At 36.8% G+C, this 24,791-nt stretch overlaps 1 protein-coding gene across 12 annotated transcripts in view; it reads left to right on the forward strand.

Annotated features, from left to right (window-relative positions):
• Window positions 1-12,916, forward strand: part of LOC149556350 (uncharacterized) — a 184,571-nt gene extending 171,655 nt beyond the window's left edge. For all 12 annotated transcript variants that reach the window (XM_089830625.1, XM_089830621.1, XM_089830622.1 and 9 more), the window contains one exon: window positions 12,526-12,916. In XM_089830625.1, coding sequence (XP_089686751.1) covers window positions 12,526-12,650 — 125 coding nt within the window. In that variant the 3' untranslated portion in view covers window positions 12,651-12,916. The remainder of the gene's footprint in view (window positions 1-12,525) is intronic.
• Window positions 12,917-24,791: the final 11,875 nt, after the last annotated feature.

The raw sequence follows: 24,791 nt of genomic DNA on the forward strand, positions 1-24,791 counted from the left end.
CACCTAACAATGATCTATGGTTTGCACTAACTTTGCTATTTTGGATCCATTAAATTTCCTCAATATAATAATATACCATAACAATCCTTTGATCAAATTTCTACCTTTTCCTATGATCGCAACAATCCTTGTCTGACACACCAACAATCGCCCTCACTGTAATAATCCTCTTTTTGTTATGATACCGAACTTCTTCTTTCTTTTTCCTTTATGTAGTAATACTTCAATCACAGAGTCTAAACCTAGATCCAACAATCACAATCTCATTATCAAGATGAAACTCTAAGCTTATGGCCCTGTGTGGAAAAGTTGGGTACACAGGTGTGGAGTAGGCGAGGCATGGTGCCGAGTTGAGGAGTATCCGATGGGGCTATGTTGTGTGTTGGGTATGCATAGTTGTGGCATACGATCTTGACTTGGGATGTATCCAAGGTGTATCCAATGGGGTTGTGCTACGAGTTGTTCCCTCTAACATAGTTGTGGTGTAGGCATAGTGTGGAACCGAGCCTAGGTGCAAGCTCGAGGCTATGCTATTCGATGTGCCCACTAGCATGGTTGTGGTGTAGGTGAGGCATGGAGCCAAGTTGAGGTATAATCGCAGAGGGTAAGTGTCGATGTGCATCAAGGGTTTGCTTAGGTAGCCAACCCCCCTCAAGAGGGACGAAGAAGATTAGTCCTTCCCTCTAGTCTCCAGATGAGATAGAGTTGACACAGTGTTAGGAGCGAAGAAGAGCATGTTGTAATAGTATTGACTCCTCCAAACTGAGCAAGATGCAACTCCTGAATGTCCATATGGAATTGACCAAGAAAATGTTGACAGGAAGGAATTACAAACTGTATTGAGGTGGAGAAGGTAAGTCCATACGGAGGATATTGTTGGCTGTAAATTGGGGTTTTTCTTGTGTTTCGTACAGGGTGCCAATGTGGTTGTATGGTGGGGAAATCTCAAGTTGTACGGTGGCAAAGGAGTAGTTATACGGTGGCAAAGGAGCAGGCCGTATGGTTGATTAGAGAATCTTAGTAGGTTCAAGAGTGACCTTCCCTTCCTCATTGAGTGGCGGAAGGTCGGTAGTGACACTGACATTTTTCCCTATAGCCTTCTTCACACAAGAAACATGGAAGACATTGTGAATGCGACTACCCTTCGAAAGTTCCAGTTCGTACGCTACCTCACCAATGCGACGGATGATGCGATAGGGACCATAAAAACGTGGCTTCAATTTCTCCTTACCTATTCCTTTTAATGAAGATTGTCGGTATGGTTGAAGCTGGAGATAGACCAGATCCCCCACTTCAAAACTCCTCTCTATCTGGTCTATGTCGGCGTACACCTTCTATTGATTTTGTGCTTGTTGCAGGTTCTCTTTCAAACTTTTCAGTATGTCCTGTCCCTCCTGAAGCCAATCCTTCACCCTTGGAGCGCAACTGTCACCCAGAATTGTGTCGATGAAGGAGAGGGGTTCATGCCCGTACAAAGCTTTGAATGGTGCCATCCTGATAGACATGTGATACGTGGTATTGTAGCTATACTCCTCGAGATAGATCCATTTTACCCACACTCGTCGTGTCGAGACGTAGTTCCGAAGGTAGTCTTCAAGCCATTTGTTCACAATCTCGATTTGACCGTCCATCTATGGGTGGTAATTTGTGCTTAATGATAATTTTGTCCCTGCCATCCTAAACAATTTTGTTTAGAGGATACTGACGAATCATCCATCCTGATCACTGACGATGTTTCGGGGTAACCCGTGCAGACGAAAGACTTCTCTGAAAAATAGATCGGCAACTTGTGTAGCCTGAAGGTCTGATGGGATGGCGAAGAAATGCGCATACTTTGTCAACTTGTCAACCACCGCGAAGATACAGTCCTTTCCCTTCACCTTGGGAAGACCTGTTATGAAGTCCATGGATATACTTTCCCACTTATGTTCGGGAATTGGCAAAGGTTGTAGCAACCCGACAGGAAGAGTGTGTTCGGACTTGTTATGTTGGCAAACCGTACATTCTCTTACATGCTGCAACACGTGCCCTTTTAGTCCCTTACATGAAAATATCTCTCGAATACTTCTGTAAGTTTTAAGGAAGCCAAGGTGAGTCGTGTACCTCCTTCAGGATCTTCTACTTCAGTTTGGATTTTGGCACTAGGTATATCTAGTCTTTATAGTAGATGATATCATTCACCACTCTGTACCGATCATCATGGGTGTGGCCATCCATTATTTCACAGGCAAATGTATTCTTGGAATATTCTACTAATAGTTGTGCCTTCCAGTCAGTTGAAATCTGGTCTAGCAAGCAGATGGTGGGTTTTTTGGACAAGGCATCTGCAACAACATTGTTCTTCCCTTTTACATATTCAATGTTGAAATCAAAAGATTGAACTTTGCTTACTCATTTTTGCTGCCGTTCGTTCAAGTCTCGCTGCTCCAGGAAATATCTCAGACTGTTGTGATCCGTACGGACGACAAACTTGGAACCTACCAGATACTACTGGAACTTGGTTAGTGCATGTACGATGGCCAACCTTTCTTTGTCGTAGATGTAATATAGGCATTCTACTGGTGTAAGCTTCCTGCTCTCATAGGCGATGGGGTGTCTATCCTGCATCAAAACCGCTCCAATGCCTTCCTCGAATACGTCGCATTCCAAAATGAATAATCGGGTGAAGTCAGGCAGTGCAAGTACCGGGCAACTGCTCATGGCCTCTTTTAGCTTATCAAAGGTGAGTTATGCCTCTTCGTTCCATTGGAAAGCCCCCTTCTTCATTAGATCCGTTAAAGGTGTCCTAAGCTAAGAAAATCCTTTGACAAATCTCTTATTGTAACTACACAATCCGAAGAATCCTCACAAATCCGTGAGTGATTTTGGGGGAGGCCAGTCAAGGATAGCTTGAATCTTCTCCTAATGCACTTGAACCCCATATTTACTAATAGCATGCCCCAAGTACAATATCTCTATCATACCAAACTCACATTTGGACTGCTTGGCGAACAAGAACTGTTCCTCCATGATACTCAGAACTTCATTCAGATGCTTCAGGTGCTCCTCCCATGTCCTGCTATAAATAAGATCATCAAAGAATACCAATAGATACATACGCAATTGTTGAAGATGCGGTTCATGCATGATTGAAATGTAGCAAGTGCGTTGGTCAATCTGAACGACATGACCAGGAACTCATAATGTCCGTAGTGGTAGCAAAAAGTCGTTTTCTCCACATCTTCTTCCCTCATTTGGATCTGGTGGTATCTGGAACGGAGATCTATTTTTGAAAAATAGACCGCGCCATGTAGTTCATCCAGCAGCTCATCTATCCTTGGGATGGGATACCTGTTCTTTTGTTCAGCGCATGATAGTCCACACACATGCGTATGGTTTCGTCATTCTTTTTGACCAACACCATGGATGACGCAAATGGGCTAGAATTGGGACAGATCCATCCTTTCTCAAGCAATTCCTAAATCACTATTCGATCTCATCTTTGAATTTCTTGGGGTGGTGGTATGGTGTGGTTATAACTGGTTTGGCCCCTGATTCCAACTCGATTGTGTGTTCAAACCCCTGATGAGGTGGTATGCTAGGAGGAATATCCATGAAAAAAATTTCATGCCTACTTAAAATATCCTAAAGTTCATCATCCTGTGGAGGTGCTTGGTGCCCCTTTATAGGTTCCATTGAAATAAAACAATGCGCAGCCCATGCAATGTCATCGTGTTGCAAGATTGCCTCCATCTAATGTGCGGAAACTTCCTTTGAACCATCATTTGCCATCCCTCGGAGGACAACCTTCTTTCCATCAACCACAAAAGTGAAGTCCATCCACTTGAAACTTTGAGTGTACTCATCAAGGGTCTCCATCCACTATATACCCAGAATGACTTCCATGTCAACGAGGTCCGCTATGAAAAAGTCATCCATCACTTTGTGATTCGCCACTGTGATGCTTAGCTAAGGAACAAGGTGCGTGCAGGGCAGTAAGGTCCCTCTGGCAACCTTGACCTGAAAGGCTGCATGTGCTTCCGTAGGGAGACTTCTTCGCTTTACCAAGGATGAGTTTATGAAATTCAAAGTAGCTTTGCTATCCAACATCACCGTAACCCTTTGTCCTTGAAGGGTACCCCATACATGGAAAACTGTGCACCTCGGACTGCCAGCCAATGCAATGGATCCTCAGCACTGTACCAAGGCGGCAATCCTCTCTGTATGGTTTAAAATGGCCATGTTGGTGTCATTGTTAGGTTGGTTATCTTCGATCGACATTTCTTCCTGTTCGTGTTCGTCCTCGTCATCAGACATGACCTCAATGTAATGGATCTTCCCCTTCCCGAGGCATCAGTAGCCAAGCTCCCAATGCCTCTTGCAATTGAAATACAATTTATTCCTTTGAAGTTCCTATCAGGTGTTTATCCAACGACGGCTTCTTGGGCGGAGGTTTGTCCCTCGGAAACGTCGATGGTTTTGGATGTGAGTGACTTCGAGAGGATGAGGATGATGTCGATAACTATGCCATACTTCGTGCCTTACTGATTGCTTCCGAAAGGGTAGATGGATTGAATCCATTTACCCAACCTTTCAGCAGTTTTGCCAGTCCATCCATGAAGAGCACGACCCGCCTTCTTTCGAAAATGTCTGTGACCGACATCGAAAGTTTCTAAAATCCCGCAATGAGCTGATCTACCGATCCAATTTGCCTCAGTTGCGCCAAATTGTGCTCAGGATTTTTCCCATCAAATCGTTCTATTAATCTCTCTTTGAATTCCACATAAGTCTTTATTTGATCATGCCCTAATGTGATGGTGCCATGGTGCCACCATTCATGCGCAACCCCCTCCAAGTGCAATGTGGCAAATTTGATTGCTTCTTCCGGCATAGGATTCAGCTGGAAGTAGGTATCGGCTTTCATTACCCATGCTTGCGCTGATATGGAACCCAATCTATCAAATGAAGACAGATTCACCTTACTCAACTTTCTCCTAAGATCATCGTTGAAGTACCCTTTGTTTTCGCCTCCCGAGTATCTCATTCTCAAATCTGCCTATCTTTGTAGGAAATGTCTTCTTCAAGGTTTGCATTCTTCCAGTGTTCCCTTATCTCTTTGAAGGTTGGTTGTCTCTCTCTGTGATGTGCCTCCATCCGTGGTGGAAAAGTCGGCATGGAAGGTCGAGAGCGTGTTGGCTACGGGTGTGATTTACTCGACACAGAGTCCGCGTTTGTGACCATTTTGTTCTCTAGATAGTTTATTCTCTGCCAACTTCTTGAGAGTTTCTTCCATCAGTCGTCGTGTATCAGTGATCTGTGCCTGATTCCAGGCAAGTTCCCTCAATAGTGCCACAAGTTCAGCATCAGTCAGTTCCCATCGTCAACCATTCGATCAATAGATGTGTCCTTCTCTTCCAGCTATAAACTCTCATTCACTATCCACAGGCTGGTAGGATCGAAGAGCTTTGATACCACTGTAATAGTCCTGACGCCTCCAGACTAAGCAAGATGCAACTCCTGAATGTCCTTACGGAATTGACCAAGAAAATGCTAACAGGAAGGAATTATAAACTGTATTGAGGTGGAGAAGGTAAGTTAGTACGGAGGATATTGTTGGCTGTATGTTGGGGTTTTTCTTTTGTTTTGTAGGAGGTGCCAATGTGGCTGTACGATGGGGAAATCTTAAGCCGCACGGTGGAAAAGGAGTAGGCCGTAAGATTGATTAGAGACAATGTCCATATGGTGATATGGAGTCCAAGCAGTATGGGAGATTTGGAAAACACAGCCATACAATGTAGTTAATGAGTGGAGATTGTACGGCCCTGGATGAGGCGATATAGAGATGGTAGGAAGTGTACGGATGGTGCAGGGTGTTAGAATGTGAATGTCATACAGGATATTAGGAAGATGGCCGATGCTATGCACAGAGATATGGTATGGCAAAGAAAATACAAAGTCGTTTGATGACACAATATGTAATGAAGTTGCAATATATTTAACACAAACAACTTGCGTGTAACCAGACACCAAATAGATACACTCGTGCACCAAACACTTATTCCACATACAAGATGTTCTGATTCTCCAGATCCGAGCCAAGTACACAGACGGAATAGGGTGAGGGTTGAATCCCACCAAAACCACATGAGCCAAATAGGGAAGGTCTTTCACTTCCGAAATAGCAAATTACAGAGAATCCCCAACAGGAATCTGTAGTACAAAGAAATATAATCCAAAGCATACCTACAGACTTCCTACAAGTTGTTCTTAAATACTCGTTGGGGAAACTTTTTCGAGGGTGTTCAAAGATCACCGATGGCGACACAAACTTCGAAAACAAAAATAAAAATGGCTCCGAGATAAAATAAATCAATTGGCCCATTTCAAAGATTAAATTATTATTTATTTTATAATGGGAACATTACATAGGTACACCTTATAATCATGTGGTGAGGTTTGGTGACAATGCAAGGATCCCTAACTTAGTGAAGCAAAGTAGTCGGGCCAATGTCGAGATGATTCAATGGGAGTTGTCTAAGATCTTAAAGTTGGGGAAGCAAAGTCCCTAGGTCTGTGGTAGTAGGAAAATGGTTTGTCCGAGTAGGAGCATTGGGGGCTTATGGTGAGCTATGTGGGGGATGTGTTGTGGAGCTAGTTATCTATGCAAAGCGGTATTGAAGGGGTGGTGAAGTGGGTACACATCCCAATTTCTTGGCTGGTTGGATTTGCATGGGGATAAGATATCTCAAGGGCTGTGGTGGTCCAGGATGGCAATCGGGATATGATGCTCTGTGAGAGTGCTCAAGATGAGTTGAGTCATGAGGCAAATCTGTGTCAGGTAATCAAAGAGATAGTTGTGTGGCATGACTCAAAGAGGCGGGTCATGATGGATGGTTATAAGATGGCTTGTGGTGCATGATTGAAATGGGTGAAGTGATTCATAGGTGAAGCTATGGTGGTGTAGTCAAGTTGTAAGGAAGTACAACGTCCAAGGGATTGGGTGGGTCATGGAACAAGGGCATGGTGCTTAAGTAGGTTTGTATTACAAAGGAATCCAGGATGAGTAAGATTGTGTGTATGCATTGAGGGTTGGTTTGAGTGCAATGGATGCACGAGTGACAAAGTGTTCACCAACAAGGGCATGTAGACATAGACGTGGTGTCAAGGCAATCAGGGCTCAGTGTTTGGATTCAGGGTTTGGCTAAAACAGTTAGCAGCTCCATAAGGAATAGGGTTGGGCTTCAAGGTTCATGGCGAGCTAGGGATGACCAATATGAGATGGAAAGTCGTGGAGACAGAGGCATGCTAAGGTAGCATGCAAGTTTGGAATTGAGGATTCAACGTATGTTTCGAGGCGCCAGGGTACTATAGAGTATGCCTTGGCAACATGTGTAGCGAGCAAGGGAGGACTTGGTGTTCTAAGTCACTCAATGGAGATGCAATGTTTAGCAAGGGAGTTGTGGTGATTCTCGGTGCAGTGCTTGGTTTGGGTAGTAGGCGTAGTTGAACAAGGGGAGTTGTGAGAGTTCAGGGCATTCGAGGAGTGGCGCGATGGAGATTAAGGGTGGTCAAGAGACTCAGGGAGTTGAGGTCACACATGGCTAGTGTTGGAGTAAGGTTGTCTTATGGGGGAGGCTGAGGCAAAGATATTGTAGGGCTTAAGTGAGGGGTTCAAGTTGGGTTGAACATGAGTAGAGCTTAGAGTTCAAGGATGCGTGTGTGGTACAACAAAAGAAATAGAACCATGGTGGGTCGACATGCATTTCTATTTCACAAGGGTGTATGTTAGGCAGTGAGGTGTGAGGACACTTGATGAAGTTTGGGTGTAAGGCACAGTATGTGTGAACAAAAATGGTTTGACCAAAGGGGGAGTCAGAAGTAGTGATTGCCAGTGCTATGCGTGGTTGAAGATTCTTAGAGAGAAGCCTCATCCTAGGCATGAGCTAAATCCAGCCTCGCCACGGTTGGTATCAAAGTGTGATCTGGACAAAGTTTGGCTTTGGGTTGTTTTAGCTCATGGGGAGTTGACATTGGAGCAAGATCTTTGGTAGATTGTCTTTGGGTTATACCACCAACTCTTGGAGTTGGCATCATGGATATAGTGGAGATGGTCAAACTGATATGTAGCTTGTGGAGAGTTGATATCGACATTGTTGGAAGTGGTTTCAGCATAATTTAGAGGTGGATATGGTACAACAAGGTGTTGTGGGTACATCAGAATGCAAATTAAGTAAAGATTGCAATGTTAGGTATATTTAAGAGCAATATGCGGATGGGCTGCAAGGAGTAGTGAGGTGTAGGAATTGTCTATCACAACTGTGAGGAGTAAATACGTTGGGCTTTAGGGTGGCTTTGTTGGTCAGTCTCTATGTGGATTAGGATGATGTGTCAAACATTATTTGAGGTGAAATTAAGGGGCCACATGAAGTAGATTGAAAAATAGGTTGTAAGGCACAATGAGAAGTAGGGTCTAGAGTATGGAGTGGACCCGAGGAGCAACGAAGGTGCTGCTTGAACAATGCAATGCAAGGACTTGTCAGGGACTTGATCCAAAGTGTAAAGTTTTGGGCGGCATGGGGCAATGGTGTAGAACTTGTAGGATGTGGGTTTGAGGAAAATGAAGTAGCTATGTGGAGTGGTAAAGTGGGGGTTTACACAAGGTAAGTTCAGAAATAGAAAAGTTTGGGGCCATGTGATATCGTGCGGTGTAAGATTTTTAGGGTGGAAATCCGAGGAGGTGCTAATGGTATGGTTGGTTGGCTTAGAAGCTCTGGAGCAAGCTAAGCAACAATGTCACGAGTCGGTGAGTTTGGGCAATTCGATATTGTGTGGTGTAGGTTGAGGTAAGTGCATCATCCAAGGCATAAGGTTTGGGCTGCCGAGTTAGTGCAGAGAGGCGTGGTGTTGCGGCTTGTACATGTGTGAGTCAGATTCGAGGACATGAAGCAAGTATTGAGGAGTCACAAGGTTTTGGAGGTGTATTAGCATATAGATGTTGGGCTTATTTTGGGTTGAGGTGTTGAGGTTGAGTTGGATGTAGGGCATACCACAAGGTTGGTTAGTAATCAAGCAGAGTGGTGAAGCAGAAGGACTAGTGCTAAGGTTAAACATGATTTCTTAGGAAAGTGGATTTGGGAGCTATTAGGTGCAATTTGGTGTAAGATTGTGCCAGATGCATGATCTAAGGAAGGTTTGTGTAAGTACTAGGGGTTGCACAATGTTTTGGAGGTGAATCGGTAAACAAGTGTTGGTGGTCATTTTGGGTTGCAATGTTGGAAGCGAGTTGGGTGTAGGGCACGCTAGAGGGTTATTCAACAAGCAAACAAGGTGGCACAACAGGAAGTCAAGCAGGCCAAATGTTAAATGTGTGAACTTGGGAAAACTGTTTAGGGCTTGTGCATCAGGAATGTGGCAAGCTTATCTTTCAGTTAATGTCAGGAATGGTTCCTTAGGTAGTTGAAAGTGGAAGATATAATTTGGGGTGTTGTTAGTGGTTGATAAAATGTGGTTGAGTAGAGATGAAGCATTTGGATGTAGTTCTCTAGGTGTAATTTGGTATGGCTAGCTCAGTTGAAGTGAGGTGGATCAATATTTGGTGTGTTGACAGCATCAAGTATGTTGTGGAAATAGAAAGGGTGCAGAGGTGTGTAAAGGTGAGGATAAAAGTTAGTGTTTGGTACACAAGCATATTCGTAGATCTCTTCGCCAATTTGTGGTAGTGGTTGCCAACCTCAAGGATGTCATCTATTTTAGAGTGGGGGAGGATGTATGGGGATGTTGATTCACAAGATGAAACTCTAAGGTTATGGGCCTGTGCAGAAAAGATGAGTGCACACAGGTGTGGAGTAGGCAAGGCAAGGTGTTGAGTTGAGAAGTATCTGATGGGGCTATGTCATGTGCTGGGCATGCATAGTTGTGGTGTAGGATCCTGACTTGGGATGGATCGGAGGTGTATCCAAGGAGGTTGTGCTACAAGTTGTTCCCTCTATTATAGTAGTGGTGTAGGCATAGTGTAGAACTGAGCCAAGGTGCAAACTTGGGGTTGTGCTATGTGATGTTCCAACTAGCATGGTTGTGGTGTAGGTGAGGCATGGAGCCGAGCTAAGGTGTAACTGCGGAGGGAAAGTGTTGGTGTACATCAAGGGTGGCTTAGATATTTGACCACCCTCAAGAAGGATGAAGAAGAGTAGTCCTTCCCTCTAGTCTTTAGATGAGATGGAGGTTCCGCATAGTGTTAGGAGCAAAGAAGAGTAGCTCTACCTTATCATGATGTGTTGAGGTTTTGTGACAATGCAAGGGTCCCTAAGTTAGTAAAGCAGTGTCACTGGGCCAATGTTAGGGATGACTCAATGTGAGTTGTCTAAGATCTAAAAGCTGGGGAAGCGGAGTACCTAGTCCTATTGTAGGAGGCAAATGGTTTATCCGAGTAGGAGCATTGGGGGCTTACGATGAGTTATGTGTGGGATATGTTGCAGAGCTAGTTATCTATGCAGAGCGATATCGAAGGGGTGGTGCATTGCGTGCACATCCTTGTTGCTTGGTTGGTTGGATTTGCATTGGGGTAAGATATCTCAAGGGTCATGTTGGTCTAGGATGATGATCAGGATATGGTGTTTCGAGAGAGTGCTTAAGCTGAGTTGAGTCATGGGGCAGATCCATGTTAGGTAATCAAAGAGGCAGTTGTGTGGCATGACTCAAAGAGGCGGGTCATGATGGATGGCTAGAAGATATGGCATGTGGTGCATAACTAAAATGGGTGAAGTGATTCATAGGTGAAGTTATGGTGGCATAGTCGAATTGTAAGGAAGTACAAAGTCCAAGGGATTCAATGGATCATGGAACAAGGGCATGGTGCTCAAGTAGGTATGTATTGCAAATGAATCCAAAATGAGTAAGAATGCGAGTATGCATGGAGGGTTGGTTTGAGTGTAGTGGATGCACAAGTGACAAGTGCTCACCAATGAGGGCATGTAGCAATAAGTGTGATGTCGAGGCAGTCACAGCTCAGTGTTTGGATTAAGGATTGGCTAAGCTAGTTAGCAGTTCCATGAGGAATAGGGTTGGGCTTCAAGTTTCATGGCGAGCTAGGGAAGAACAACAAGAGATGGAAATTCGTAGAGATAGAGGTTTGCTAAGGTAGCATGCAAGTTTGGACTTGAGGACTCAAGGTATGTTTCAAGGTGCTAGGGTAGTGTCGAGTATGCTTTGGCAGCATGCGTAGCGAGCAAGGGAGGACTTAGTGGTCTAAGTCATTAAGGGGGGATGTAGTCTTAAACAAGGGAGTTGTGGTGATTCTTAGTGCTTGGCTTGGGTAGCAGGTGTAGTTGAACAAGGGGATATGTGGGAGTTCTGGGAATTCCAAAGGTGGCGCGATGGAGATCAAGGGTGGTCAAGGGACTCAGGGAGTTGAGGTCATATATGGCCAGTGTTGGAGTAAGGTTGTCTTATGGGGGACATTGAAACAAAGACATAATAGGGCTTAAGGGGTTCAATTTGGGTTGAACAAGAGTAGAGCTTAGAGCTTGAGGATGTGTGTGTGGTGCAACAAAGGAATTGGAACCATGGTGGTTTGGCATGCAGTTTTATTTTGTAGGGGTGTATGTTTAGGCAGTCAAGTGTGGGGACACTTGATGAAGTTTGGGGGTAAGGTGTACTCTGGGTGAATGAAATTGGCTGGACCAAAGGGCGAGTTAGAAGTAGTGATTGCTAGTACCACGTCTGGTTGGAGATTCTTAGAGAGAAGGCTCATCCTAGGCATGAGCTAAATCCAACCCCATGACATTATCCATAATGTTATAACATCAAAAACTTGACTTCTTCAAGAACTTCATCAACTAAATTAGTTATGTCAAGAACCTCGATATATTATTGAATATTAGTTATAGTTAAATATAAATATAAATCATGATTCCTTGTCCAAATTCCCCTTTACCCCATCATAATATAAGTTATATGCATATACTATAATTTCTGACATTTAGTTACATAAACAATATAAAATAATCAATAAAAACAAATATTATGATTTTCACAATATGCAACACCCAAGCTTAATAACGAGGTTTTCTTCAATGATAGTAAAACAATACATAAAATTTATGCAAAAAGTAGGAACCAAATAAACCTAACTAGGCTCCTTTAATGTTACTATTTTAATTTTTTTTTAGATCTTACTAAGACTAAATATATATTGTAAAGAGTTATACACAAATATTAACTTGACCTATAATGGAGTTTAACAAAATCTTTGAACCTTGACCATGTATGGTGAGCCCTTGATTAATGCAAATGACTTTAAATGCCCCTTATACTATTTTTAATATAGAAAAGTGTATTTAAGATGTCTATTTTAGGAATTATAATCATATGTGTAAAATCTAAATATCTCTTATGTGAATAAGTAACAAATAATTAGTATTTAGATATGTCAATTACCACAATCTAAGACAATAAATTAATCTTGTTACATAAATCTCACCTTATATATACAAAGATAGATTAGAATGTAGATTTTAAAGATTTTAACTGAATAATTCTCTGCTATAGGAAACTTCGCAAGCCAAATAAAAGGGGATTTCGAACAGAAAGAAAATGACTTAGTTAAGGAAGAAGAAACGAAAGGAGTTGAAGAGGAAGATGACGACGACGACGATATTGAATGGGAGTCTTAAGCTTTCTTTACTACACTTTCCATATGTTCAAGTTTATTGTTCTTTAAATATCACTTGTTTCTTTGTATAGCTTTAAAATAATGCATTTCTCTACAATATTGTTTAATTTCTTTTTAAAAATAAAATTATTAAGATTAGAAGGACGAAGATGTTGCATTTAGTTAGTAGAGTGAATTATTTATTTGGCTACCTCTCAATAATTTGGGAATCTATTGTAAAATCAAAACCATTAAGTACTTCAAGGAGTAAAATTTATATCCTTTTAATTTGACTTAAACTATAGTGTAGAAGATTACCTTATTTTTAATGTAAAAGGTAGATATAAAATTTTGCCTTAAATTAAGTTAGATAAGTTAGGATCTTTGTAACTTGATATTCTCAGATATTTGATTTAATTTTTTTATGATGATGAATGTTTGTTCTCAATCCATGATAGTAGCTTAGAGTCAACCTTACCACACCCACTTAAAATTAGTGTATTACATCTTGATAGGTTCAGCTCTAACTAAATACCATTTCACATGTATGTATTTTGGATTTTGTTAAGAACTAAAGCATGGTCTAACATATTTACAAGGTCTTAGTGTCATCTTTCTTCGGTAGAATAGTCTTGTATTGTATAAGAAATGCATTTAAATCTCAAGGACACGTGTTTAAAAGAAACAAATTTTGTTGTATGTTGATACATAAAGTATTAATGATGTCAATTGGTTAGGTGATATTCATATTTTATTTATAAATTATGTTCAAGCATCGTAATTGATAATGATAATGTCATGGATTGATATTGTTAAATACATATTCCTAGACATACCACACACCCTTCTCGTGGACAATAATATCAAAGTATTATTAACCTTAAAATAAAAAATATTAAACTATTAAATTGCAAGGTTAGATATACTCTATCAAGGGAAAGTCCATGACACTAGGCTATAGTTATGTTTTCACTAAACAAATTTTTAGATGAAGTGTGTCCATTACACTAGGCTATAAAGTGTTAGATTTTTCCAAATGAACATTAACAAACACATAAAGTGATGCAAATAAGTTAAAAGTTTAAAATTTTTCCCCTGTATCTTTAATAAATTCATAAAGATCTAATTTATTCTTACATTAAAGTAAGGGTAAATATTAATTCTTTCGTGTAAAAAATAATTTGATTGATGTATGAATTTAAAATTAAGGTTAGGTCTTAATAATTATAATTTACAACAATACTTTTATAATTTACTTTGAAATAAAAACAAATTGATGTTATATTGTGATGGTAGATTGGTTTGTGGAACCTAAAACAGTATTGTGAATCTAAGAGTTGAAACATATGAACTTTGAGAATCTTAGAGCCAAGACAAAAAAAATCACAAGGTATCCAAAAACATTGAAATTTCACTTCTAATATTATTTTTCGAAAAAATGATATTTAATACTAAGATATACTCATTTTAAAAAATCCAAATTAAGAAAATGTTTTTAAATAGTTTCTAAGGAACACATGGTGGAACTTAGTAATCTATGGTGTGAAAGTTAAACTTGAAAATATTAACTTAGTACACCTAGATTTCAAACTCATAATTGAAACAATAACTAAAACTATAGAGATAAAAAAGTAGGTAGCGAACACTTAATTTTAAATGAAAATATATGTTGACAAATTATATCCTATATTTCTAATATATGTTGATGTGTGTTTTGCTTTGTGGTGTTCTTTTAAAGAATTCATTTATTTATTTTTTATAGATTTAGTTGAAGTGTAATGTTGAGGTTCTCAAGATGGTTTGCACGCACGCCACACGACACACAACGCACGACGCACATACGCACGCCTTTGATGAGAAAATATCCACTATTTTGATATCATGAGTATTGTCCTATCAAAATATCAATACATCATATCCACCAAGTACTCAATAAGATAATGGCTTGCAGAATACCAACACATGATATTCACCAAATACCTATTATGTATATATACAAACAACTTATAAACCATCAAGTTAATGACATATAACACTTAGTTTTTGATCTACTAGATATGATCCATAATGATCTATTTGGACATTTACATAAATAAATATCATGACTTAAATTATTGTAAGATCGTCACCTTCTAATAACTTTTGCAAATACAAGTGATGATCATTTGGAAGTTGTCACTTCCTCATAATGTACATAGGGAGTTCCTCATAATGTACATAGGGGGTAGGCCCATTAAACCATGCAGTTACACACATGATACCAAAAGATTACATGAAGTCAAAACTCCCTTTGTTTATGATATGATCAAGATCTTAAAAAATCAATTGAAACATATCATCTATCCGCTCTTTCAGATGGATGTCAAACTCTCTCTAAATCTGATAGCAATTTTAGTTTTGAGGAAAAGATAAACGAAAATAACTCTTATGGTATGTATTGAGAAAAAAAAAAGTAATAAAAGTGAGGCTAATATAATACTCAAGAATAATAAATAGTTTTGCATAATAAGACCATTCTAATAAAAAAAATAGATAAAATATAGTTTGAACATATATGCATATATTCAAATTTCTATATATATACTTTAATCTATATTTTAATACATTATTTTTTTATTAAGGCTACATATAATAATCTAAAGTGATTAAAAAATAAATAAAAGTAATACTTAAAATAAAAAAATACTATTTATTTATTTTCCTCTTTTCCACTTCTTTTTCCACAGTCATTTATCTTTATTTATCTTTCTTCAATTATGTTTTCCATTGATTTGTGGTGGGTTCTTTTACTTTATTTACGAGTTAGTCCCACCCTTCCTTACTTGGTTGTAACTGTTTTTACTTCACTATTTTCTTCTCTATTACATGGCACTCCCCCTTTTTATTATTATTTATCTTGATCAAGTATCGTCGTTTATGGGCTATTCTTTAGATGTGTTTGCTTTTGTATGCTTGATGACCCTTATTTCCTTTACCAAACTGCATTCAAGGATCGTCTACATTGGATGTTTTAGGTTCTAGTGTTCTCTTGTCCATGCTCGTGGCAATCTCTCCAATAAATCATGTGTCATCCATGTATTGTCACTGTCGTCCTTTGCCTGTTACTCTGATTCTCGGTCAACTTTCTATGGTGGCGGAGCATGTATGGAAATAACAAGCTTCTCTAATAAGATACAAATAAAGAGTCAGGAAATAATAACTATATAAAAACAAGCCCACTATGTATTTTCACCCGCACATGCAATGCACTCGGTCTCTGTATCATTGGCCATGTGTAACATCATATGGTTGTATAGGACATAAGGGCACTTTTGGGACCTTTGAGCTTCATCTATTCTTTAGTGTTTACAACTGATCTTCCTTACATGGACCTTCCTCAATTGAGTCCATGTCGAAGAAATGAAAGTTCGCTCAAAAGGCCTATGGGAAATTCCCCCCATCCATGATTGAACTTAATGATACCCAAAACAAAAATTGTAGCATTTGACAAGGGGTATGCAAAGGCATTTGACAAGGGGGTATTCAAAGGCATACCGTGAAACAATAGCAGTGGACCCATTTCATATACCTAATGTATATGTATGGATGTGTGCATACATATGTATGGATGAATGTAGGCACACATGTACACTTGTGGATATGTGCATATATATATGTATGTATGTATGTATGTATGTATGTAGAGATGGAATGAATGCATGAGTAGGATGGATGTACATATGAATATATGGATGGATGGATATTTATATGTTTGTATGTGTGCATGTATACATCTATAGTAAATAAATGAATGCATGAATAATTGTATTTATAAATGTGTATAAATGTATGCATGTATATATGTCCATTTGACACACACACACACACACACATCTAGATATATATACATGTGTGTGTGTGTGTGTGTGTGTGTGTGTGTGTGTGAATGAATGAATGTAGACATGCATGTACATGTATGTATGGATAGATGCATGGATAGAAGCATGCATGTACATTTATGTATGTATCCATGCATGAGTGTAGGTACACACACACACACACACACACACACACACACACACACGGATATGTGCATGCATATGGATGGATGGATGTGTCTATTTATGTATGGATTGTTGTATGCATGTAGATACATATGTATGAATGAGTGTAGGAACACATGAACATGTATGGATGAATATAGGCACATAGCACATGTATGAATATCTATACACATATACAGATGGATGAATATGTGTGTGTGTGTGTGTGTCCTTCTATGCATGTGTACATCCATAGTAAAGGAATGGATGCATGTATGTATCCATGCATGAGTGTAGGCACACATGCACACATATGTGTGCATGTATGCATGTATATGTATGGATGGATGTATGTAAGAATACATGGATGTACAGATGGATATTGATATGTTTGAACATAAATGAATGCATGAATAATTGTATTTATGAATGTATGCATGTATAAATATTAATTTGCTTGTATGCATGTATACATCCATCCATCCATACATATCCATACATGTACATGCATGGTTACATTCATTCACACATATATAGACATACCTATACATGTACAGATGGATGGATGAATGTATGGACACATGTATGCATTTATATATGAATAGATGGATGGATAGATAGATGGATGTATATAGGGATGGATGTATCTACAAATGAGTGTAGGCGCACATGCACATATGTGTATGGATGTGTGCATGCATATGCATGGATGGATGCATGGATGACTATATGGATGTAATGATGAATATTTATAAGTTTTCTTGTATGCATTTATAGATGTGTATATGAATGAATGAATATAGGCATGCATTTACATGTGTGGATAAATGGATGCATACATGGATGAATGTAGGCATGCATGTACATGTATGTATGGATGGATGGATGTATACATGCATGGATGAATGGATGGTGTATATATGTATGTACATATATACATATGAATGGGCATAAACACACATGCACATGTATGGATGTGTGCATGCATTTTTATGGATATTTATATGTTCATTTGTATGCATGTATAGATGTATCTATGTATCTATGCATGAGTGAATGTAGGCATGCATTTACATGTATGGATATGTATGGATATACACATATATAGATAGATGAATGTATGGATCGATGGACATATCTATGTATTTATTTATGTGTGGATGGATATTGTATGTACAATATCCATACATACATATGAGTGGGTTTAAACATTAATACACATGTATGGATGGATTTCTGTATCAATATATAGATGTATGTATGGATATTTGTATGTATATATGTATGTAAGGATGAATTTATATATCCATGTATGTATGTATGGATGGATGGATGTATACATGGATGAGTGTGTGCATACATATGTATGGATAAACTTATGTATCAATATATAGATGTATGGATATTTGTATGTATGTATGTAAGGATGAATGTATGTAGGCATGGATGGATATATAGATGGATAAATGTGTGCATGGATGGATGTATGCATGTATCGATGAATGCATTTGTGTGTGTAAGTATGCATGGATGGATGTAAGCATGCATGTATGAATGGATGCATGTATGTATGTGCATATGCGTTCATGCATGTAGATGTGTATATGTATAAGAATTCATATATACATGAATACATGTGTGTTTGTGGATGTGTATGTGTATAAGAATTCATATATACATGAATGCATGTGTGTGTGTGTGTGTGGATGTGTATGTGTATAAGAATTCATATATACATGAATGTGTGTGTGTGTGTGCGCGCGCACGTGCTTCACTTCACTTAACTAGTGCTCCAAAGAGGTAGATGACCAATTAGTCAACCAATATTTATAAGTGCAAACAAGAAAACTCTTGAAGTAAAAGGGATATTAATAACAGATCGCTTGGGAAATTTGCTAACCTATTTCTTAAATGCTAGTGCAAGTTTGGGACTACAATATAAATTTGGGATGCTAGCGTGATGCGCACACATCTTGTAATGATAGGGTAAAAAGATCATATCTAGAGAGGGACAAAACTACTTAGCTAATAGTGAATGTAAAGAACATGGTTAAAAATTTGTTCTAAATAACGAAGAAGAAGAAAATCTCACAAATGGAAGTAGAAGAATCCCAAGATTGCTTCTTTATTTGCATATTGAGTTCAAACCCTTGTTTAAGCATTCCTCATCCATTTGTTTAAGTAATTGTCAATACTAAAACAAACTATTAGCAAAAAGAAAAATAAATGAACTAATTGATTTAATGATAAGAGTAAGATAAATCTAGGTGCTAAATTATATATTTAGTTACTCCAATTAAGAAATGAGAATAGGTCTAATACTAAAAGAGGAAATAAATGATATAGTACTTACTTACCTCAAAATGTGCAACAAAAATCATGGATCTAAAATTATCTATCTACTTAGGTCATCCCTTCCCCTTTTTACAATCACTCTTAGGTCAACAAGATAAAGTTAATTCAGAATCCTTTATAAACACCCTCAAATGCTTCATTTGGCATGGTATGAGAACAAGTAATCAAATGCACAAGTGGGCAAGATCAAGTAAGCACACACATATACCTTATATATAGAAGCCATTATGGATATTCCAATTTATCATAGTACATTTGCAAGGTGGAAGCAAGGAGTCTTCAAAATTGTCATTCCCAAGTTTTCAGGGCAAAAACATAGCTAATTTTTTTTGTTTTTAAAATTCCATTACAATTAAGTATCTCTCACAAGGATGATACATTGCCAACTAGGTTGGTGATTGGCCAAGAGTACAAGACACCTAATAGTTATGTCTATTGGGATACTACGGTTACTACACACTTTCCATTTTCTAACCAAGGTGGTCCTTGCTAGGTAGATAGAAGGTTATGGGATTCCACATGCTTTCAATTCCCTATGCAAGGTTATCCTTACTCGGTTGGTAAAAGGTCCATCCCTAATTGGCATTAAACATCAAGGAAGTAGTCTTGACTACAACATTGAAGTTAGGTAAGAAGGTAACCGACTCCTTTAAGCTTTCAATATTATTACGCATTAGATTTTACTAGTTGTCGTGTCATGACGTTCAATTGGGTATAAACTTGAAGTTTGCCTTTATGGTAGGGAGTATGTAATGCACTTTGATTAGGGTCATGGTTAGATCCTTGAATGTATCAAATGTGACAAAACATTATAGCAATACAATACCCGAATTACAAGTTATTCTCTGCCAACAATCTAGGAAATTCACCTCTTAGTCCTTAATAACATTTTCATTAAAAATTACATCTCATTTAATTTCCAACACATAATGTTCTATCTATATTATTTCTTAATAGTGGCATATGGTATGTTCGCATTTCGCAAGATATAGAGTATACTATAAGACTCCGATGATAATTCATCAGGTCTAAAATTTAGACGACATATAATGAATCATTTAATTCCTACACCATTGACACCTAAAAATGATGTCTAAAAGTTACCCTAACCTTGAGTAATTGTAAACGATTAATCTCATCCTAAATAATCTTAATAGCCACTCTTCTTCTTCAATATTAATAACAAATTTTAATACATATGCACATCACTATTAAATATAAGATCTATATACATCATTAAACATTTTCAACATATTAATAAACCCATGAGTGTAGTATTAGTAATACTAACCCTTCATTTATGTCCTCACAACTGTAACTACCTCCCGAACCCTTTTCATTATTAACATAATAATAATGTATTCTACTCATATTATGTTATATAATATTCATTTGAATTTAGCTAATAAATTTATAATGTATTTCTATACATAACATATGTGAGATTATTCCTATTTTACCTACCTTCAAATATAACTCCAATGTCCTTTAATATAAGCAATTCCTTATGTGATAATCCACTAAAATAAATTGTATATAGATACATCAATATAATAATTATATAATCATTCTACTCTTACCCATAATTCTCATATTTTAATCTTACATGCATTTCATCTTATTAATTCCATTTTCCCTTGCTCTAACAAATCTAATACCACTACCTGTTGTATTAACCTACACCCCACTTATTAAACAACTACTCTTAAATTCACTTCTAAGATCCCAAGACACTAGCATTTCCTATCATCTTAGCCTAGTACAATTTTTAGTACCTAAACCCTTGCACTAATCTAACTCCCAACTTTCCACCCTTAGCGACCGACCCCACCATGCACATCCTGCTGCCCACTACCTTGGCAAAGGCTAAAACATAAACTATTTTGTAGATGCCATATATGTCGATGCCAATGCCCATAGCTTCATGTCCCCCACCATGCTTGTCATACACGATGTTGTGTCTGTCCTTTTAGTCAGTGCCGCTGATCCTAAAGGCACCTATCGAGCTCGTCAGACATTCCAACCAATATGCATTTAATCCCTCCTATGCCTTTAGTTTTGATTTTATTATTTCTTATATATTTATATTGAAGTTTGGTTTACTTATAGAAGTAGTAAAATATATGTATTTTTATTATTAATTTTTTTTTTTTGAAATAAAGAGGATCTATATATATGAGATATCAAATTTAATATTTAATATTATAATATACATAAAAATGTAATTTAGTAAATTAATAATAATAAATGAATATTAAAAGTTATTTTATAGAGGTGAATGTTAAAATAAATTATAATATGAGATATCAAAGTTAATATTTTATATTATAATATAATAAGATTTTATATTATAATATACATAAAAACGTATTTTAATTTTTTTAAAAATTTTGTTCAATTAGAATTAAAAGTAACTAAATATTCATAAGAAATTTTAAATAAAATAAGGTGTGATTAATCTTATTCTTATAATGAGTTTGAATAAAATAACAACTTTAATTATAAGCTTAAATAATATTATATTTAAGAATTAGATTAAAGTTCACTTTTTATATTATATTTAAAATAAATTTTCTTATTTATTTAAAATTAATTTAAAAATTAGATTAAGGTTCAAGTTTTATATTATAATATTTAAATGTAAAATATAGTATGTCTATTTCATACTGTTGCAACATAACATAAATCTATAGGTAATAACATTTTGTTAACTTAATAAATCAAAAGTTGTGTTTCAACTACTATACATGAATGTTTATTTGGTTCAAGTTATCCCTTCCTTATTTAGACATTTTTTGCTAAGAAAATAATACTTGCTAAATAGACTATGACTCCAATCATAAAAAATTATGAAACAACAAGACATAATTTTTCAATTACTAACATTTAACAACTCTCCAATGTAGTCTTCAACCCCTATAAGTGAATGTATAGTTGATTAGAAGTTATCATGTCTCTATTTAGACTTCTATTGCAAAGAAAACATTAATAACTAAGTATGCTATGATTCAAACTACACAACTTTATGAAATAAAAAGAGAAATTTTTTGAATTACTAAGATTGAACCTTAAATACTCTACTAGCCTAGAATAGTCCATGCGTAAAAAAATTAAATATAATTACTTTTGAAGCACTCTTTTAAAATATTTTTATTTAAAATATATTTAAAATAATAAAATTTATTAGCTCATTAAAATAAATTTTATTATATTAAAGTTTTTATTTTATTCAAACTCATTATAAGAATAAGATTAATCACACCTTATTTTATTTAAAATTTCTTATGAATATTTAGTTACTTTTAATTCTAATTGAACATAATTAAAAAAACAAATTAAAATACATTTTTATGTATATTATAATATAAAATCTTATTATATTATAATATAAAATATTAACTTTGATATCTCATATATATAGATCCTCTTTGATATCTCATATTATAATTTTTTTTAACATTCACCTCTATAAAATAACTTTCAATATTCATTTATTATTATTAATTTAGTAAATTACATTTTTATGTATATTATAATATAAAATATTAAATTTGATATCTCATATATATAGATCCTCTTTGATATCTCATATTATAATTTTTTTTAACATTCACCTCTATAAAATAACTTTCAATATTCATTTATTATTATTAATTTAGTAAATTACATTTTTATGTATATTATAATATAAAATATTAAATTTGATATCTCATATATATAGATCCTCTTTATTTCAAAGACAAATAATTTATAATAAAAATACATATATTTTACTACTTCTATAAGTAAACCAACCTTCAATGTAAATATATAAGAAATAATAAAATCAAAACTAAAGGCATAGGAGGGATTAAATGCATATTGGTTGGAATGTCTGACAAGCTCGACAGGTGCCTTTGGGATCAGCGGCACTGACTGAAAGGATAGACGCAGCGTCATGTACGACAGGCATGGTGGGGGGCATGAAGCTATGGGCATTGGCATCGACATATATGGCATCTACAAAATAGTTTACATTTTAGCCTTTGTCCACTACCTTAGGCCACATGGATGACCCTTACTAATTCCCTCCCCATACTCCATGTGACCCAAGATCCTTTAACATCAACTTGGAGGGGTGCAGCGTACTGGTCGTACGTCCCTTGGGATAGGCAGGTGTTGCGCATATGGAGGTCCTATTTGGGATGAGCGCTTGGAAAGATGGGACCCATTGGCCACCTTGCAAACATCTTTTTAGCATGAGCGCCCCTTTTCTCTCCCTTATCCTCATGAATCACCTTGAGCTTCAATCACGTGATCCTATGTAATTTTCTAATCTCAAGCGCATAGTGTTCGTTGAGTGGAAGATATTGGGTTTGATATCATTATGTAGGGGCCTTGGAAAAATAAATATAATTTTTTCTTTTAGAAAAAATTTGACCACTTTCCTAGATCGATGGTAATGGGTCCTCTCAACTCCTTTTCTTTATTTATTTATTTTCTTAGCTTTTGCAAATCGTACTTGATTTGACTAGGTATTGGCTAAGTGTTTCTATTGTTTCTTTTGGGTTAGGGGTATTATTACTTTATAGAGAATATTCTGAGCATATTTTCCTGAATATTATATTGGCCTGTAAGAGTAACTTGAATGTGTTTTATTTTTCTGCACTCCCATACAAAATCTAGAGAGTGATTTTGCACTTACAGGACAATGTTCTTAAGGTGGATTTTTATGCCAGGTTGCCTATTTGATATGTCCTCTCAATTAAACTATGATGTTATAATTCCTTTAATGTTGTTTCTATTTTCCAATATAAATATCTAGTTGGGTAAATCTAATTGGTATCATTATATAATGAACTTAGCACATGACATGCATTCTCTTATATCATGATTCAACATGAGTATGTTATAAACAATGGGTGCTCATTCCTTCAGTGGACAAAAGTAATGCACTATCATTTTTTAAAAAATCTTATACAAAAGCAATCTATGACAACATATCTATTGTTTTGATTTATACATCATGGGATTAATTTCTTCATTTACATAAGCACTACTTGGGCATAATAGCAAGGACTATTGTTTTGCATGGAAATTCTTTCTTTTCTCTCATGTACAACTATGATATTGAACAATATTTCTATTTCAATGCAATCTATAAGCATAATATTGAATCTTACAATGTAGCTACCTATGTCCATATTCCAACTACTTCATTCACTTTCATGGATTATTCACTCTCCATAATGTACACGAGCTGATAATCTCCCCTTTACAATTCAATACACAAAAGGCACAAGTGAGGGGTTCCACTTTTACAATATGCAATCACATAATGGGGTAAATCTCATCCTTTCAAATACCTCACATAAGACATATCTTTATCTCCACCAAAACAAGGGAATAACCCTAGCTTCTTCTTGGATCCAAAGATTACAAAACTTGCAAAAAACATTCACACAAGAACCATGGAGGCTCACCTCCCATCCTAGGCTTCTACGAAGCCACCCACTGAGCAAGGGAAACAAGATCCAAACTGTGTATCACTCCAATTTACAAATGCATGAACATCACATTATAACACTTAACAATCCCATCCCAAGGTATTTCACAAAGGTTCACCAATGGAACCTTGAACATAGGGTGAAGGTGTGCTTTTCAAAAGGAGGTTTGCCATATTATATCATATCTGCAATTAACAACTTTCATGCCCTTTCGGGGCTTCACAAAACCAACAAAATAGCATGCCCTTTTGGGGCTTCCACAAACATCCTCCAAAACACACTACCAACAACTATAGCTTC

This window comes from Cupressus sempervirens, chromosome 5 (assembly GCF_028749045.1).
Source record: "Cupressus sempervirens isolate cs-2001-9-10 chromosome 5, ASM2874904v1, whole genome shotgun sequence".
Taxonomy (NCBI): domain Eukaryota; kingdom Viridiplantae; phylum Streptophyta; class Pinopsida; order Cupressales; family Cupressaceae; genus Cupressus; species Cupressus sempervirens.